Below are 17837 nucleotides of genomic sequence, written 5' to 3'. Positions count from 1 at the left end.
GCAGGTGGGCACCGAGCGGGGGCTGCAGTCGGGGGGGGTCCTGGTGCTGGTTGCCTCCGTCCGGAGCTGGGGCTGGAGCTGAGCCCCGGTGCTGCCCGCACAGGTCCTTGCGCAGCCGCGGGAGGTTTCTGAATCCTGTATGGTGGGTGGCAGATCTCCTTCTCTGCCTGGTATTGAAATGAACTCCATAAAGAGATGTCCTTGCTGGCACCCCAAGCTGGGTCCCCCTCGATCCCTTGGCTCCTCGTGGGGCCACAGCAGTGCAGGGGGGGAGAAATCCAACACAAGGCAGCAGCCACCCTGCACGAAGCCCCACAAGTGGGTGCTGCACCCCCTGCATCCCGACCCCGAGAGCCCCCCCTACAGAAAATAAGTCCCTGCTCCAAAAGCTGGATCAGCAGACGTGAGAATTACCTTCCTGGCCTTGGAGCTTTGCTCTGCCGTGGGTTTCAGGCCCCCACCTGCACCGGGAGCCCGGCTGCCCCGCGCCAGCCGCCAGGGATGAGCAGCGCCGGGGAGCGGTGCAGCCCTTATCTCCTGCGGGGTGGGGATGGTGCTCTGAAAAACGGGGTGTGACGGAGGCAGTTTCTCAACAGTGTTTTGTAAAGTTGCTTTCTTTCCTTTCCCCCTTTTTTTTTTTTTTTTAATTTATGTAAAGGGTCACTTTGAACTTTGGGGCTAACGAATTAATGCCTCTGGGCCGGCAGCTCCTGTGCTCCTCACGGAGACAAAGGTCCTCTGGGTTAGCCACAACCCTCTGAGCCACTTGGGGATATATTTTATAGGGCAGCTGGGGTTCGGAACACAGCAGTCCTCAGGTAAAGGCTCAGAACCCCTTTTCCTCACTGTTTTCCTCTTGCCCTGGCGGTGGACAATCTCTGTTTCCTTTCTCACAGTTTTCTCCCTGGAATTTCTGGTCACGCTTCGTGATGCCAGCCGGCACGTGCCATGAAAAAAAGACGCAGAAAAAGAGGAAGCGAAGCCTTTCCAAGGAGATGCAATGAAAAGCCAGAGGGAAATGATGATGCAAGACAGCGAATGCAGTGCCTGTGACCTCTGAGCCCCGGGAGGAGACGGCAGCTGGGCAGTGGCGGGGTCCAGGTGTGTGTCCCAGAGAGGTGGGAGCTCCCCCTGCCCCTGGGTGCATTTTGGGGAACGTCAGCCTTCGCAGAGGGGCTGCACTCCTCTCCTAGTGGCTCCTGTTCGAGGGATGTGGGGGTCCTGCCCTGGTGCTGTCGGGGCTGGGGGCTGCTCGCTGCGGGGCCGTGCAGCGCCCGCTGCCCCCCGTGTCCCCCAGTCCCCGAGCTGGTGAACCGGTCCCGCAGCGCAGGGGCTCGGGCAGCTGCTGGCAGAGGTTTCTGGTTTCTGTTTCAAAAGGATCCGTGATAAAAATAGCTGCTGCTGGAATGGTGCAATTACAGAAACTTGCTTGTGTGGGGCTGCTGGCAGGATGCGGCCACCGCCCCAGCCTTCCTGGCAGGCGGTGGTGGGGAACAGGGGCGAGGGCACCGTGGGCACCTGTGCGGGGCACCACGGACACAGGATCTGCTTGGGGATCAAACCTGGCTCTGAAAAAACCTCAGGGGCTGTGCAGGACCCATCACGGGAGGTGGCCACGGACCCCCATGTGCTGGGAGCCTTTGCATTTTTGGCAGCGAGACGGGGTCGCTGCATCCCCAGCCTCCCGCGTCGGGAGGCAGCAGGAGAGCCCCCGCTCCTGGCGGCTGCTTCCTCGCTGCGGCCAGATCTCCAGCCCTAAAGGCTCACAACCCGAAGGCTGCACGTAATCTCTTTGGATCTTTTGTTTCTCCAGCTGCGCCAAGCCGAGGAATGAACTGATGTAAAAGTGGCACCGAAAACCGACGCCTGCAGGCAGCGCTCCCCACGGCCCCTACGGAGCCCAGCAGCGCGGGGCTGCGCTGCTCCCGCCCGTCCTTGCCAGAGGTCTGCACTCTTAGCAGTTCGGAGAAACTTTCCTTCCACCTCTGTTTGGTTTGGGATAGCCCCGGCCGCCGGTGTTGTCGGTCAGGTGCTTTTTGTTGGGTGACAGAGCTCTGGTTCTGGCACAACACCGCCAGAGGCTACGGGGGGAGAGGAGCCAGAGGGGGCTGAGCCCACCCCAGGGTGTGTGTGCAGGAGGGAACAGAGCCCCAGGTGGCCCCCGGGACCCCAAACCCCTCCATACCCTCTGGGACATGGGGGGCTCAACCAGTGCCAAGGCTGCTGCCAGGGCTGGGACCTGCAGTATGAAATGGGGTGGGACCTTGGGTATTTGAGATGGAAAAGGTCCCCGGGGAAGAATTGTGCAAGTGAGGACAACCAACCCTCCCTGCTCCCATCCCTGGGGCCTCCATCCCTGGGGATAACACTGTGGGGTGGCACAGGGGGCCCAAGGTTTGGGCTGGGGAAGGGCCAGGCAGCACCTGCCCCAACCTCCCCGTGTGTGCTCACCACCTGCATGGGAGCTACCGAATTCCCTGCGGTGGTGGAGCTGCTCCGAGCCCCTCTGCCCTCCCAGGAGGGCTTTTGGACGGATAATCCTGCTGGTTTCGGCCAGGGGGGGGTTCACCAGGGTGAGGATGAAAGCCGGTGCCCGCGCTACAATGGGTGCTGCTCGCAGGACAGGTTGGCCGGGTTGCAGCCCTGGGGCCGGCCCCGCTGTGCCGGTCCGTGCTCATTCCTGAGAGCCCCTGGGCTCGCCTGGCAGCGCGGGGTGAAGGAGGAGACCACGGGGGAACTGCGGTGCCTGCAGGTGACGGTTTACTATGGTGATGTCCACAAACACACAATAAATAAGGGTTACTCCCAGAGGTACAGAATGTCACGAAACACGCACACCCGACCACAACCCCTCCCCGCACCGCACATGCACGAGTGGGTTCACACACGATGCAGCAAATGCCCCGTGGGAGTGAGTGCGGACAGCACTGCCCGCCGCTGCACGAGGGAGAGCAGGGGCAGGGCTCCGGTGACCCCATCTTTGGGGAAGGAAACTACAGATTTCTCTGGTTCCTGCAACATCGAGTAGAAGTGCAACACACGACGGACGGCGCGGGACGCAGGGGCTCCTCCGGTGCTCCCAGGTGAGGGTTTGAGGCCAGCCCCTGACCGTGATGGTCTGTGTGACCGTCCCCGTGTGCCTTGGCACAGCGTGTCCCCACGCAGCCGAGGGCAGCCCCTGTCCCTGCAGCCACCAGTGGCAGCGGGGACGTCCCCACGCAGGACCTGTGTGACGGGCGCATCCCGGCTCCGAGGCAGCAAACCTCACCCGTAACCTTTTGGGCCCTGCTGGGCACATCGCTGACGCTAATTCTTTGGCAAACAGTTCAAGTCATCAATCCGCAGCCTTCCGACCCGCCTGCAGCTGCCTCCCCAGCCACACCTGGAGGTGGGGATGGTACCTGGCAGGGAGGAGGTGGCTCCACCGAGCCCTCTGCCACCGCAGCAGCACCTCCTGAGCCCCCGGTGCCCGCTCGGTGCCGGAGCTGTGCGCCCGTCCTGACCCCCAGCAGCTTCACACTGAGCAGAGCGAGAGCCAAGCACAATGCAAGACCCCACACGGGTTTTTAGGCTGCTCTGCTCACCCGCTGGGTAGGTGCATCGCATGAGATTTTACACGGTGCATTGCACACGGACCAGGGCTTCTCGTGGGCTGGTGGGACCTGTGGCACACACAGCTTGGTGCCTGGGGCGCAGGAACACGTTTCAGTGGCTCCGGTCCCTTCGGGCACCGTGGCCCACGTGCTGTCTCTCCTCATCCCACTGACGCTGATCTGCTCTCTTCATTTTCTCCAAGGGCTGCAGAGAAGTGGGGCGGAAACTGGAGAGCAAAGCAGGATGAAGCTGGCCGGCGAAGCAAGGGCATTTGTGCAGAAACAAATCTTGGCATGCTGCAAACCTGAGCGCCAAGGTGAGAGACGAGCTCCTTCCTGCTGCCTGCAGCTTTTCTTTTCACTTCAGCCACCTCATCCGCTCCTCTCCCTGCTCCAGAGCCCTAACAACCAGCCTAAGCAAAGGGCCTGCCCCCGGCACCATCTAGTGCCAACAGCCCCGCAGCGACCCACCAGCCAGGCGGTCGAGCAGTAGGACCAAAACGTGGTAACTGCTCCCCTTCGTTAGGATGAAGCAGAAAGAAGCTTCTGTCTTCTGATCTGTCTCACCAGGAGTTACCTCCACACCCAGGAAAAAGGTGGGCGCTAAGGAAAGGAAACGCTAGTAGAAAGAATAGTGGGATCTGCTAGAAAAAGCTGAGGGACGCTGGCTAATTTAATACAAGGGAAGTACTAAAAATACGCGCATCTCTGGGACCATCGGTATTCAGAACTGCTAAAAGACTAGATTCTTCTCATAAAAACCTGAAAAAAGTTTAAAATCTCTTAGTATCAACTCATCCATCTTCAATAAGCCTTTAAAAAAACGCAGCAAGGGGGTGGGGAAGGGGCGGGCAGCTCGTCCCCTGCACTGGGGGCCCTGCTGCTGACCGCAGGAGGCTAAAACGGGGGGCGCAGACCTCACGGATCCCGCAGCTGCAGCCAGCACATCCAGGTGGGCTGCCTTTCAGATCCCAGCACGGGTGGGCTCTGGAGCTGCCCCCCACCTTCCCGGCAAAGCCAGCGGCCGTGCCCCAGCCCCGGCACAGGGCCGTGATGCTCTGGGGTCACTCTAAGCTGGCGCGTGACGCAGTGACGGCTGCGAGGCACACAATTAGGAAAGGGGCGTCCGGTGGCCTGATGGGTGATGGGTATGTTAAAAAAATAAACCGATCCTAATTGCTGCTAAAACCTGCCTAACCCCAGCCCCAGAAGTGAGGGATGCCACGGCATACGGAAAGTGCGGATGCGGAGTCAGCGCTGGGCTCTGGGACCCATCGGGACAGAAATGGAGCAGTGGGTTGGAAATGCAGGAACGTGGCTGCTGCTCACTCCAGAGCCCACTCGGCCAGCCACTGCTCGCACCGGGCTCGCTGCTCCTCTGTCTCCGGGCTCTTGGCTTCGCTCAGCACCTCCTCTCCCCTGTCCTCAAGCACGGCTTTCTGGCTCTCCTCCGCTTCCCCCTTCTGCATCGCCTGGTCCTTCAGCTCCTGGATGGTGTCGTCCAGCCGGTGGGTGACGTGGTGGGGCACCCAGTTGCTGTCCATCTCAGTGACAAAGGGGTCGGGCGCGCAGACCTCGATGAGCTCCTTGCCGGTGGGGATGCGCAGGTAGTAGGCGTGGAGCATCATCCTGTAGGGGCTGCTGTCCTTCTTGTGGCTGTAGGTGAAGTCCCCCACGATGGGGTGGCCGATGGCGCTGCAGTGAACGCGGAGCTGATGGGTGCGCCCTGGGGGGAAAGCAGGAGCAGAGCAGGCACACAGGTTATCACCCAACTCCCAAATGGCATTAGTGCCCCCCAGCCAGAGAATTCAAATCCTCCATGAGCTCTCAGCTCTGCTTAGCCCTTTCTAGCCTTCACCTCGCACCACGTGGCTGCAAGCGCAGGACCCACTGCAGGACCTGTCCAGCCTCAGCACCCTGCCCTAAGGCAGTGTGAGCCCCCATGGAGCCCCCACCTCTGCAGCCGCCCCACAGCTCCCACCTGTCAGCGGCTGCAGCAGCACTTTGGTCACGGGGTCTCCGCTGTATGAGCCATGCTCCAGCACGATCAGCTCCGACTGGCAGGGCTTGGGATTTTCGCAGCCTGCAACGAGATCCGCAGGGGTCAGCTCCGTGCGGCCCCACGGGTAAGGGCAGCGGGGGCAGCGCGGGCAGGGCGCTCACCCTCGGTGCCGTCGATGCACATCATGTGGGTCATGCCCTCGGTGGTGTTCTTCCCGATGGCGTATCGGATCGTCATGCGGCTCTGGGCGACGTGGCCCCTCACCTGCAGGGAGAGGGGACGAGGCAGCCCACGGGGCGAGCCCAGCACCGACCCTTGCTCCTCAGCAGCACCGGGAGGAGCAAGCAGCGAGCACGGTGAGACACCCAGGAGCAGGAGCCGGCGGGAGGCACTTACCAGGGCGAGATAGGCTTTGGTCACCAGCCGGTCCTTAAAGCACTTGTAGGCGCTCCCCGCCGCTGCCTTGTTGAGTGCCACGCAGAGGGCCCCGCTGGTGGAGAAGTCGAGCTGGTGGCAAAACCTGGGGGGCAGAGGGCAGGGGGGGGGAGCACCCGGCAACTCCACCGCCGCCGCACGAACCCCCGCGGGGCCCGGCGCTCACCTGAAGCCGTAGTAGGTGTCGGGGTCGGCCAGCTCGGGGAAGCGGCGCTTGAGCTGGCCCTGCAGGGTGAGGGTCTCGTACCACATCTTGCTGTCGATGCGCACGTCCCAGTGCTTGTTGACCACGATGAAGTCGGGGCTCTGGTACAGGATGCACAGGTTGTCGATGGTGCCCGGCTCCATGGCGAGCGCCCTGCGGGGACAGCAGCGGGGCAGGGAGCCGGCCCCGGGGCCGTTCGGCCGCCGCAGCCCCGCACGCCCGGCCCGGGGAGGGGGTCCCGGGGGTCCCGCGGCTCCCCGCGGCCCCGGCCCCGCTCGCGGCCCCCTCCCGGCCCACCTGCGGCGCGGCCCGGCCCGGCCGGGCGGAGCGGCCGCAGCGCGTCACCTCGGCGCCGAGCGCGGATCGCGCCGGAACCAATCAGCGCCTCCTCCTCCAGCCTCGCCGCGCGGCGCAGCCAATCAGCGCCTCCACCTCTGGCCGAGGGGCGCGTCGCAGCCAATCAGCGGCCGTGCCGGCGAGCGGCGCGGCGGGAGGAAGCTCGGGGCGCAGCGCGGTGGGGCCATGGAGGGCCCCTTGGAGGACCCCATGGAGGGGCTCGGGGACAGCCCCGGGGACGGAGCCGGGGACGACTTCTACGAGCGCTTCTCCGCCGAGCTGGAGGTGCTGGCCGAGCTGGAAGGTGCCGGCGCCGGGGCCGCGCGGTGCCCGGGAGGAGAGCGGCGGGGAGCGGGGAGCGGCGCCGGGGGGCTGCGACTGCGGGGCCGGGCTCCTGGCGGCGGGGTCAGGAGGCAGCGGGCACGAACCGGAGCCCGGGAGGCTCCCTCCGGCCGTGCCGGAGATGTGATGCCATCCCCGGCGCCTCCCAGACGTGGGGCTGGGATCCCAGCTCCGGGTGGCCCCGCTGGGCTTGCCCCATGCGGAGCCGGAGGTGGCCGCCAGCCCCCAGCAGCCCCGTTCCGCGCTGCCCCGCAGATTACCCGTCCCCGCCTGCCGGCCCCAAAATCTCCCAGTTCCGGAGCAGGAGGCAGCCGCTGGAGGAGACGGAGCCAGCTGGGAGGGGGAACCCCAAGAAAAGAAGCCAGGAGTGCGCCCTGCGTGGATCCCCGCAGCTCTCCCCAGCCCCGGAGCCTCCCGTGACCCTCAGTAGGTTTCGCTGAGCCCGTGCTGGTTGTGGGGTGCGCTGGGGGCTCTGCAGGGCGCCGCTGCACCCGAGCCTGCTCTGGTGGGCTTTAGTCCGTGCCACATCTCTCAGCTTTCTCCTGCCTCCACCTCACCCAGCTCCTAAGCCGAAGCGGCAGCGGCTGGAAGCCGTGAAGAAGCTGAACTTCGGCGCGGACGATGAGTGGGCTCCCGATGTCCTGGAGGACGCTGCCACGTTCATGCCTGGCCCGGAGGTGCCGGGAGCTCCCCAGGCTGCCAGGTTGGCTGGGTCCCCTGGAAGCTTCATCGCTGCCCCTCTGTCACCGTGTTTTGCTCAGAGAGCCTTTCAGGCCTGCCCTTGGGTGGGCTCTGAGCGCTCCTCGTCTCACCCCTCACTAACGCAGCCTGTTGCCCAGCTCGGAGCGCCTGGAGGTGAGCGGCATGGCCCCCCTGCAGACCACGCCGCCCTCCAACAAGAACCCAAAGCGGGTCCTCAGGCGGCCGCCCATCCTGGAGGACTACATCAACGTGACGTCCACCGAAGGCACCAGGGTCTTCATGGCTGTGAGGGAAGATCCCTCCAGGACAGGAGTGGAGGTGAGGGGGGTCTGGAGGCCAGGCGTCCTCAGCTCAGCTGCTTTCTGCGACCTCCGTTTGGCTCAGGAGCAGAGCTTTGATGAAGCACAAAGCACCCGTGCTGAGCATCACCGTGAGCATCACCGTGAGCATCACTGTGCCCTCTCCTTCTCACAGCTCCCCGACTCCTTGGGCTGGAACGCACGCAGGCCGCTCCACTTGCTGGGGGTCCCCTTCTCCTACCTGAAGGAACAAGTGAACGAAGAGGTATCTCACCTTCCTGCCCTGCCAGCCTTTGCCCCCTGCTGCCCCGTTAGCAGCCTGTCTCTGACCCCCACCTCTCGCCCCGTTTGTCCCCAAGCGTCGCAGGCGCGCTCTGGAGATGTCGCAGCATTTGACGGAGATAATAAACAGGTGAGGTGTGGGCAGCTCCTGGTCTGCTGCGCTCAGATGTGGCTCCTTCGAGGCTCCGGTGGGTCTGGGTGTGTGGGAGATGAGCCTGCCCCCAGCATCCTCAGCCTGGGAAGTCTGGGTTTAGTTCCCAGCCCTGTCCTGGGTCCCTGCGTGGTCTGGGACGTGTTAACCTTTCCTCGCAGTTGCCTTGAGACCTGTGATGACACCAACACCGCGGAGCCTCAGGAGGCAGCGGAGGCAGCGGACAAGGAGGAGTCCTCACTGCACTGCCTCTGGGTGGACAAATTTACTCCCCGGCGCTACATGGAGCTGCTCAGTGATGATGTGAGCTCCTAGGATAAGTGGGGTTCGGGGGGGTTATCACTCATAACTCTTCTTTAATGCTGTGGGTTGTTGGGTTTGCTTCTTGTGCTCACAACACAGATGTTAAGCCATGAAGGAGAGCCCTGTGTCTGTCCTTACTGGGTGCTCATCAGATCCTACTCTGACTGCTCGCTCTCTTGTCTGCCACCAGTACACAAATCGCTGCCTCCTGAAGTGGCTCAAGCTCTGGGACACGGTGGTGTTCGGGAGGGAGAAGCCCGTGAAGAAGGCAAAGCCCAGCGCTGAGGCTCATCCCCAGTTCAGACAGTCCAAGGAGCAGCAGAATAAGTGGAAGACAAAGGCCCAGCTCACGGAGGAGATTCTGGAGGCTGAGTTGGACCAGCACAAGAGACCCAAATACAAGGTGAGCAGGACAGGACGTGGCTGTGGTGAGCCTCCTTTCCTAACCCCACCACCATGGTGAGCAGCAGGGTCTTCATTTTCTCTTCTTTTCCAGTGCAGATTTGGGAAAAAAATGGATTCCTTGTTTCTCATTTAGAAATGCACATTTTTCTAATTTCTTCTGCTGTTTCAGCTTAAGTAATGTGATAACAAGTAGAGGGGAGCAGGTTTGAAGAGACTTTCACCAGCCAAATTAAATGGGCTGGTTGAGGAAGTGCCCTTTTTATCAGAGGTTGGTCTGGACTTCATTCGTGAGGAGTTTACATGTCATGTCTTTGAGCAAGAGTTTCTGCCTCTGGAAGAGAAAAATGGTGCTGAAACAGTAAAAGGAACGGAGATAACTACCCAGGCTGTTTTACCAGCTTCAGCATATCCAGTGAAAGGATATAAAAACTAGGGAAACAAAAATATATATGCTAAAAGTGTGAAAGTTGGTTCTTGGGAGTGTGATTCTGGAAGGGGTTTTATTCTGCATTTTCTGTCATCCTATACATTTACAAAATGCTTGAGAGGTCCAGCTGCAAGCCAGCATGACTGTTGTCTCCAGGAGCTCCTGTTATATTCCCCTTCCCCAGTGACCTTCCCTGCTCCCAGTGCCCCTCCAGGTGCCAGCACAGGGGCTTGCAGGGGCTGAATGTCCCCTCTGTGCCGCAGGTGGCCCTGCTCTGTGGCCCACCCGGCCTAGGGAAGACCACGCTGGCCCACGTCATCGCGAAGCACGCGGGGTACAACGTGGTGGAGATGAACGCCAGGTGAGGCTCGCCTCTGCCCGGCCCCGAAAGCCGCTGGCAGTGGTGCCAGGCTGAGCCTCCCCCCGTGGCCTTCTCCTGCAGCGACGACCGCAGCCCGGAGGTTTTCAAGACCCGCATCGAAGCTGCCACCCAGATGAAGTCAGTGCTGGGCGCCGACGAGAAGCCCAACTGCCTGATCATCGATGAGATAGACGGCGCGCCCACCGTAAGCCCTCAGCTGCTGCCCAGCCTGAACCTGGCCACTTTTTGCTTAATTCTTAGCCCCGTTAGCAGCTCATCCTCTGCTCTATTTTATTACCTTTTTCTTGCTTCTAAACGGCAAGCTTTCGTTCCCTTTTGTGCCTTAATTTTCCCCAAGGCGTCCATCAGCGTGCTGCTGAACATCATCAACAGCAAGGAGGCGGAGGGCGAGGCGGCGCCGGGCAGGCGGAGGCGGCGCGAGGGCGGTCTGCTGCTGAGGCCCATCGTCTGCATCTGCAACGACCAGTGAGTACTGATCGTCCTCGGGGTGGGAAAGGGGACGGGTGGGGAGCTGAAACCCCTGCCCTAAACGAGGTGACGGGTGCTGGTGTGAGTTTCGGCTGGGTGTGGATATACACGGAATCACAGAGCTATAGGGGTTGGAAGGGATCTCCAGAAATCATCGGGTCCAACCCCACTGCCAAATCAGGTTCCCTAGAGCAGGCTGCCCAGGTAGGCATCCAGACAGGCTTTAAAATATCTCCAGAGGAGACCCCACAGCCTCCCTGGGCAGCCTGTCCCAGCACTCCGTCACCCTCACTGTGAAGAAGTTCTTTCGCGTGTTGCTGCGGAACTTCCCGTGCTCCATTTTGTGGCCGTTGTCCCCACAAACCACTGAAAAGAGGTTGGCCAAATCCCTCTGCCTCCCACACTTAAGATATTCGTAAGCATTGATAAGATCCCCTCTCAGTCTTCTCTTCTCAAGGCTGAACAGAATGGTAGGGTTGGCACGTGCAGCCACGTGCAGCGCTTTAAACACCGCGTTTCTTCGGAGGGTCACGTTAATGGCTGGATTTCTTCTGTTGGGGTGGCTCAGGCACCCTTGGACACCCTCTGCTTCTTTTTTCCAGGTTCGTGCCTGCCCTTAGACCGCTGCGGCAGCAAGCTTTCCTGCTCAGCTTCCCCCGCACGGCCCCGTCCCGGCTGGCCCAGCGGCTCGGCGAGGTGCGCACAGCCCCGGGCTCCTGTCCCCGCGCGGTGGCTGCGTGGCCGGGGCCCCTCTCACCTCCCTCCCCTGCAGATCGCCCTCCTGCAGGGCATGAGGGCGGACACGGGAGCGCTGCTGGCACTCTGTGAGAAGACAGAGAACGACATCCGCTCGTGCATAAACACCTTGCAGGTATTTGTAGCAGCGGGAAGGTCCCAGGGGGGGTGAAGGCTTGCTGCTTTGCTTGACCTGCTCTGGATTCAGGTGGGGATTAAGGGAAAGATTGTGTTCCAGGCAGGTCCCTAAAGTGTCAGTCCTGTCCCTGGTGTTATTTTTAACCTCGATTCCGCTACAGTGTGAGGGAGAATGAGGTGTCTTTGTGTCGGGCTGTTCCCAGCACCGCAGAGCTGTGGCTGGCACCCCCTTTCTCCTCCCGTTGCCCCTCTCCCCCTACGCAGCACGCAGCCCCCTGCTTGTGTTGCAGTTCCTGCACGGCCGAGGCCAGAAGGAGCTGAACGTGCAGATGGTGCAGACGATGAAGATCGGCTTGAAGGACCAAAACAAGGGGCTCTTCTCCATCTGGCAAGAGATCTTCCAGCTCCCACGGGTTCAAAGGTAAACGGGGAATTTGTTGGGTCTGTCTGGCACATGCTGCTTTGTGGGCCCTGCCTGCAGGACTGGCAGTGGAGAAACCCGAACCATGCTGGAGACCAGGCTTAGTTTCAGAAAATCTGTGTACTCTAGATGCTCTTTTTAGTGCCCATTAATTTGATGTTGGTGTTGCCTTCAGTTTGGTTTAAAAGGGTCCAAATCCTCCTTGCTGGTCCACCCAGCACTGCACTTTCTGTGCGTGGCCCAGGCTCCCCGAGCCCTGTCCTTGCTGCTGTCTGCAGGCACAGGATAGGGATGGACCCCACGCTGCCAAACCAGCTGCTGGCGGACGAGGACGACCTGTCCCACCTTGGCGTGAAGGCCGGCCTCAACGCCTCCTCCCACCGCTTCCACCGCGTCCTGCACCTCGCCAGCTCCTCGGGGGAGCAGGAGAAGCTCGCCCAGGTAGAGCAGCCAGGGGTGTGAGCTCCTGTCCGTGCTCCTTTCAGTGCCAGGCTGCAGTGCGGTGCTGGAGCCAAGCTCGGGATGGTGCTTAAAATCCTCAGATGTGACCACTGCCTGTCTTTAACCCTGCTCTCACCCGGCCTGCAGGGTCTGTACGACAACTTCCTGAACATGAAGCTGCGGGACTCCAGTCTGAGCTCGGTGTGCTTGGCCCTGGAGTGGCTGGGCTTCTCCGACATGCTGGGCAGGGCCGTGCTGCACGGGCAGAGCTTCCAGCTGATGCGCTACCTGCCCTTCCTGCCCGTGGCCTTCCACCTGCTCTTCGCAGCCACCAGCATCCCCCGGCTCGCTTACCCCAGCAGCCAGCACGAGGCAAGCCCCGGGCGGGCACGGTGGCCACAGGGCTTTGGCCCCATTGCTTATGGGGACGCCTGCGCTCGTGGCCGGGGCTGAACTGTCCTGGCCCTGTCTCTTCCCAGGCCCTGGCCAAGCAGAACCACATGCAGAACCTCATTGTGTCCATGGTCTCGGGGATAACGCCCAGCGCTCGCAGCCGCACTGGGCAGCAGTCCCTTGTCTTGGAGGTGCTCTGCCTGCTGCTGGACATCCTCACCCCGAAGCTCCGGCCGGTGAGTGCCCGATGTTCCCTTCTGGCTGTTCTGGTTCTGGTGGCAGGGTCCTGGGTGCTGGGTCCCCTCCCTGAGTGGCTCCCAGGGGGACTGGGACATGTCCCCTGCACTGCCCTGCCCTGGCGTGGGCTGAGCTGATGTCCCAGACCTCTATGTCCCCAGTTCAGGGTTGGTTTGGAATTGTACCTGATGCAGAAGTCAGAGGGGAGGTGGCACTCAGACACCTGGCTGTGGGTGCACCTCCCGGAGCCGGGGCTGGGGGCTTCGCACAAGTGAGGATTTTGGAGGCCTGATTCTGGTTCTCCTGCTCCTTTGGCACATTCACCCTTGGGGCTGATGCAGGAGGCTCCCCTGCCCTGAAGCACAGGGTGTCCCTAATAGGAGACCAAACTTTTCTCCTCCCTAGTCGTATCCTCATGGGCATTTGCTATCTGTTCTCATATTGAGACAAGAAGCCTGCTTTGGGTTATTTTTGTGTGGAGAAGCTGCTCTAGATATCTCGAGTTGTGCTTTCCCCTTGCTCACCTCCCCGGTGGGCCCCGCTGTCCTCCCCAGGTGAACACGCAGCTCTACAGCCTCAAGGAGAAGCAGCAGCTCGCCGACCTCATCAGCACCATGCTGGCCTACAACCTCACCTACCACCAGGAGCGCCTGCCCGAGGGCCAGTACGTCTACAAGCTTGACCCGTAAGTCTCGAGGGACTGCTGTTCCTCTGCCCGGTCCTCTTTCTGCCAGGCAGGAGCTCGTGGGTGCTGTAGCGGGATGAGAAAATGAGTGCACCGTCCCAGTTTTATCTGGTGAACTGGTGTATCAGTAGCATGCCATTCCTGGACCTGAGCCTTGGCTGTGCTTTAGGGATCTTCTGAGCTGTAAATGCTCCCGAGGCTTTGGTGAAATAATACAGACCCGAGCAGAGCTAGGAGCAAAGCTAATGTCTTCCTGGTACAAAGTTAATTACAGAAATTAGCCTCTGTTAAATCAAGCCACTGTATCTAATTACAGCGAAGCATTTTATTTTTTTTCCACGGAAACGCCTGGGGGACCTGCTCGGGTTGTGGCGAGGCATCGCTCTCCTGCCCCCTGAGCCTGGCTGCTCCGAAAAGCCACCGGCAGGGAGCTGGAGCAGCGTGGAGCAGCACCTGGTGTGCTCTGCTCTGCTTCTGAGGTCTGTGCTGTCCCCAGCCCCTGCTGCGGCAATGCCTGGCGCTGCAGGGAGGTGCCGTGTCCTGCTGGCACCCCTAAAAAACATCCCAGTGCATCTATCAAACAGAGCTGTTTTAACAGCAAAACCTTTTGTTTTCTCTGAGCTGTCACGAGCTGTTTTCTCTTGCAATGTACAGCCAGAGTGGTTTTGGAGATGGCAGTACCTGGAAGGACAGGAGCTGGGTTTTACAGGGAAGCTCGGTGTCTGCACTCTTTGCTTTTCCTGCAGCAGCCTGTTCTGGCGCTGCCTTGTCACTGCTGCTGCTCTTTAAAGGCAGCTGAGGGACCATGTGAGGAAACACAGGAAGAAAAATGACTTTTTTAAACAGTAGATTTGACAGCTGGCTTCTAAACAGCTGCAAATCCATCTGACATGCGAGTGCGTTCCCATTATTTGAAGGGAAACAATACTGAATGTGAATAAAGCACAGAACGGTCTAAATGGCAGACGAAGGAAACCAGACGGCTGCTCGGTGCTCAGGCTGGGCTTCAACTGTGCTGAAAAAGCCTTAACTGGCGTGCCAGCCCTGTTCAGAGCCCAGCTGCTGTGGTTTGCCCAAATGCCTGCTCACGGTTGCATCCCCTGGGGGGGCTCCCTGAGGCCCCCCTGCTTTGTGGCAAGGGCCCTGCTGCCTCCTGTGCCTCAGCTGCGACCCTGTGGCTTGGGCTTTTTCAGGGCAGCCTGTTTTTCACAAACCTGTGTAATTTCCTGTTCTTGCACTCAAACCAAGATTAAGAAGCGTGTAATCTCCCGGGGATTGTCACTCAGCTGCGCTGTACCAGGGCAGCCTGGGGCTGCACGTCCAGCACCACCTGGGCATCTTCTAACGCTGCCGGCACCCGCTGGGAGGGCAGCGGTGGGGAACGTGCCCCAGGGTGGGACAGAAAGGGGACAGGGCTGGCAGTGCTGCAGGTCTCACCGTGCACGGTGATGGATTTATTTTCTCTCCTCCTTGCCCCCGTGCACCTGGCTGCTGCTGCTGAAGGAACGTGGAGGATGTCTGCCGGTTCCCGGACCTGCCGGCTCGCAAGCAGCTGACCTACCAGGCCAAGCAGCTCATCGCCAGGGAGATCGAGCTGGAAAAGATGAGGAGGATGGAGGCTCTGCTGCAGGCACGAAACCTCAGCGAGGTACGGAGGGGGAGAGCAGGGGAGGGTGGGCTTTCAGGGGGCCCGTGGTGGTGGGTCTATCGCCTGGGGTGCAGCTGGGCGATGGGGATGAATGAAGTCCTGGGGGTTGGTGTGGGGACGGGGTCTTCCCAAAGCAGGAGGTGGTTGTCAGTGCATGCACAGACCCTGCTATGGGGTCCAACTGCAGCTGGAGAGGGCCTGGGAGGACGTCTTGTCTGTGTCCCCCTGCCCCACTCTCTGGGGTTACACAATGCCCCTGCCCACCATCCCTGCGCCTACCAGCCGCCTCTGCCTGCTGATGGCAGCAGAGGCACGAGCACGCTGATGGCTTTTGCTCTGCCTGTGGAAATCCAGGATTAACCCCCTGGGTCCCCACAGCCTGTCCCCCCCTGCCCCTGCACATCTGCCTTGGGCTGGCAGCAGGCGCAGGGCAGCACATCCAAGCCCAAACAGCTCATCTTTTTGCATGAATTCTGGAAATACTCTAAGTATGAGCTTTAAACCCTTCACCTAGCTAGGGATGGGAATTTTAGTTGACCTGGCTGTGACTGATACACATCAGTGAAGGAGCCAACCTGCTCTTTCCTATCTGTATGATCCTGTTGCTTCACTTTGATCTTCCCAAGGATGCCAGAGCACCCCAGGAGGAGCAGAGCCCACTGCCAAAACCCTCTGCTGCACGGAGCAGTGGGCATGAGGCAGGAGGAGGTGGAAGTGGGCAAATGTGGAGGCTGAGAAACGGCCCTGGTGGGGGTTGTGTAACTGCTGACTGCCTTGCCCTGGTGCCAGGGGGATAATTGGTCCCTGGGAGCCCCTTCTTGCAGCAGAGGCAGTTCCTCAGGGGATACTTGTGGCAGGGAGATGGTGTGAAAACATCTCTGGAGGCTTCTTGTTTACGCGGTGCCAACCACAAAGTCCCAGTCAAAGAGGCAGCGCACACAGCGTGCCCAAAGCGCTGCCTTGGGCTAATCTGGAGCTGCTGCTGGGAGACAACATGGTGAAAAACATGTATAATAAAGTATTGTTATCCAAATAGGCAGCAAATAGGCCCCAGACTACAGCCTGAAGATGTCTATATCTGTAACAAAACCCATGAAATCCTCCTGCGTTTCCCAGATGGGTTTGTGTGTTGGAGAAAGGCAGAGGTCCTCAGCTGGGGGCATCCTCCCTGGTCTGGACACCCAGGAGCAGCCCCGAGGGGATGTGCTCAGGGGTATTCCCCCCAACAGGAGCCAGCAAGAAGCCCCGATGAGCCAGCAGAGAGCGGGGACACGGGGCCAGCAGCGCCCCAAAACCACCAGCAGCGCCTGGAGCACATCATGAGGAGGGCAGCGGTGGAAGACAAGGTGAGGGGGGGGGGACAGTTATCAGCTGTAAGGTCGGAGGGGCCTTTACCCATCAGTGGGCTCTGCGATGTGTCCCTGGGGTGTTTCTGCTGCAGCCATCTGGCCATGAAACCCCCGCAGCTGCTCTGTTCCCTGCACCTGGGGACATCAGTGCCTGGGGAGGGGGAGCCTGTAGCACATCCCCTGAAGGCCCCATCTGTGGGGACGGGAGATGTGGCAGTGCCTTCAGCACAGCCCACGTACATCTGTATCGAAGCACCCAAACCCCATCTGGCTGCAGCTGGGGAGGTCAGCGGGGAGCAGCCGGAGCAGCGCCAGGGACCAACTGGACACCATGGGGCTCTCCTGGTCCCGCGCCACCGCCCCTTGTCCTGGGCTGAACTTCAGACTTCAGCCCTCAGCAAAGCCCCGTTTAGCACAGCAACCCCTAACATTTGTCTTTTCCTACTGATTTTGAATGTTGTTTGCATTTTACCAAGGCCACTCGCCCTTTCTGCGGGATTTGCATTCAGCTCCTGCTCGGTGGCTTCCTGCTCCTGCGCTGGGGGTTGGAGCAGGCACCAGCAGGGCTGTGCTGACCCCCACCTTGTTTGTTTTCCACAGCCTGAGACCGACTTCTTCGGGCGGCCGATTCTGCGGCAGAGGGTGTCCACAGCCCCAGGTAGGTGGCAGGGGGATGGGGTGCCCACAGGTGCTGCTGGGGGTCCCTGTATTTGCAGTACTTGGACCCCACACCCACGGGTGCCCAGAGGGGTGTTCTGTCCCTAAGCCCTATCCCCAGCCCTGGGGAATGCTGGTGGGGTGGGAAGGGAAACTGGGAAATGAACTGAGCTGGGGAGCAGGGGTTTGGGGTCCTGCACATGTCTGTGGGAGCTGAGTCTTGTGTGCCTGCAACCACTCCTGTGCACGGTGTGAGCTCCCCTCTCAGCATCAGTGGGGCTCATGAATAAAGGGGGGAAGTTCCTCCACGTTCCTTATCCCCGATCTTCCCCCCCCGTCCCTGCCCTGCAGCCGCTCAGCCCTCCGAGCAAGATTCAATCGAGAGACAGATGGGAAAGGCCGTGGGCAACAGCGACGTCTGGTTCCGATTTAACGAAGGGGTTTCAAACGCCGTCAGGAGGAACCTCTACATCAAGGACCTGCTCTAGCAGGGACCAGAGGGAACCCAGGAGCTACCGGAGCGAGGAGCAAAAGGATAAGCTGGCTTTTAGCTGTCTCACCCTTGCATGGAGCGTGTGCAGATGGTGCTGATATTTTTTTAATAACCAGTTGTTTTGTTAAAAAAAAATAAAATATAAAAATTAATAAAATCTTGCAATATTGCTCTGTTTATTTCATTTATAAACCCTTAGTTGCCATGTTTTGCCTGTTGTGCTGCAAAACTGCATAGCCTACAAGATACAAAAGAGTAAAATCATTGTAAATGTTTTATAAAAGTTTTTTTTTTTTTCCTTTACAAGT

The 17837-nt window shown here is 60.2% G+C and overlaps 2 protein-coding genes across 4 annotated transcripts; one reads left to right on the top strand and one right to left on the bottom strand.

The window, feature by feature from the left end:
* Positions 1 to 2758: 2758 nt before the first annotated feature.
* RPUSD1 (RNA pseudouridine synthase domain containing 1) lies at positions 2759 to 6569 on the bottom strand. 3 transcript variants are annotated; one of them, XR_014618890.1, is made up of 6 exons: positions 6197 to 6513; positions 5992 to 6115; positions 5757 to 5859; positions 5575 to 5676; positions 3899 to 5319; positions 2759 to 3820 (listed from the first exon to the last, which is right to left on the bottom strand). XR_014618890.1 is itself a non-coding variant. In XM_084296276.1 (5 exons), exons 1-5 carry the CDS (start codon positions 6376 to 6378, stop codon positions 4919 to 4921), a joined length of 912 nt encoding a protein of 303 aa, XP_084152402.1. In that variant the 5' UTR covers positions 6379 to 6569; the 3' UTR covers positions 2759 to 4918. The 3 variants fall into 3 exon arrangements, 2 of the variants coding, with proteins under 2 accessions (XP_084152402.1, XP_084152401.1); XM_084296276.1 differs by having other exon boundaries at positions 2759 to 5319; positions 6197 to 6569; XM_084296275.1 differs by having other exon boundaries at positions 2759 to 5319; positions 5992 to 6085.
* A 188-nt stretch (positions 6570 to 6757) lies between these two features.
* Positions 6758 to 17553, top strand: CHTF18 (chromosome transmission fidelity factor 18; the record flags this gene model as incomplete). Its single annotated transcript, XM_084296180.1, has 22 exons — positions 6758 to 6875; positions 7169 to 7339; positions 7475 to 7616; positions 7753 to 7933; positions 8090 to 8179; positions 8274 to 8326; positions 8509 to 8650; positions 8841 to 9053; positions 9746 to 9843; positions 9925 to 10048; positions 10202 to 10329; positions 10935 to 11028; positions 11105 to 11203; positions 11496 to 11626; positions 11905 to 12067; positions 12215 to 12439; positions 12547 to 12696; positions 13252 to 13382; positions 14886 to 15030; positions 16260 to 16376; positions 16980 to 17037; positions 17388 to 17553. 22 exons carry the CDS (start codon positions 6758 to 6760, stop codon positions 17522 to 17524), a joined length of 2910 nt encoding a protein of 969 aa, XP_084152306.1. The 3' UTR covers positions 17525 to 17553.
* Between the last annotated feature and the right edge of the window lie 284 nt (positions 17554 to 17837).

This window comes from Netta rufina (assembly GCF_964035555.1).
Source record: "Netta rufina genome assembly, chromosome: 15".
Taxonomy (NCBI): Eukaryota; Metazoa; Chordata; class Aves; order Anseriformes; family Anatidae; genus Netta; species Netta rufina.
The sequence above is the reverse complement of the archived record's forward strand: the minus strand, read 5'-3'. Positions and strand labels throughout refer to the sequence as shown.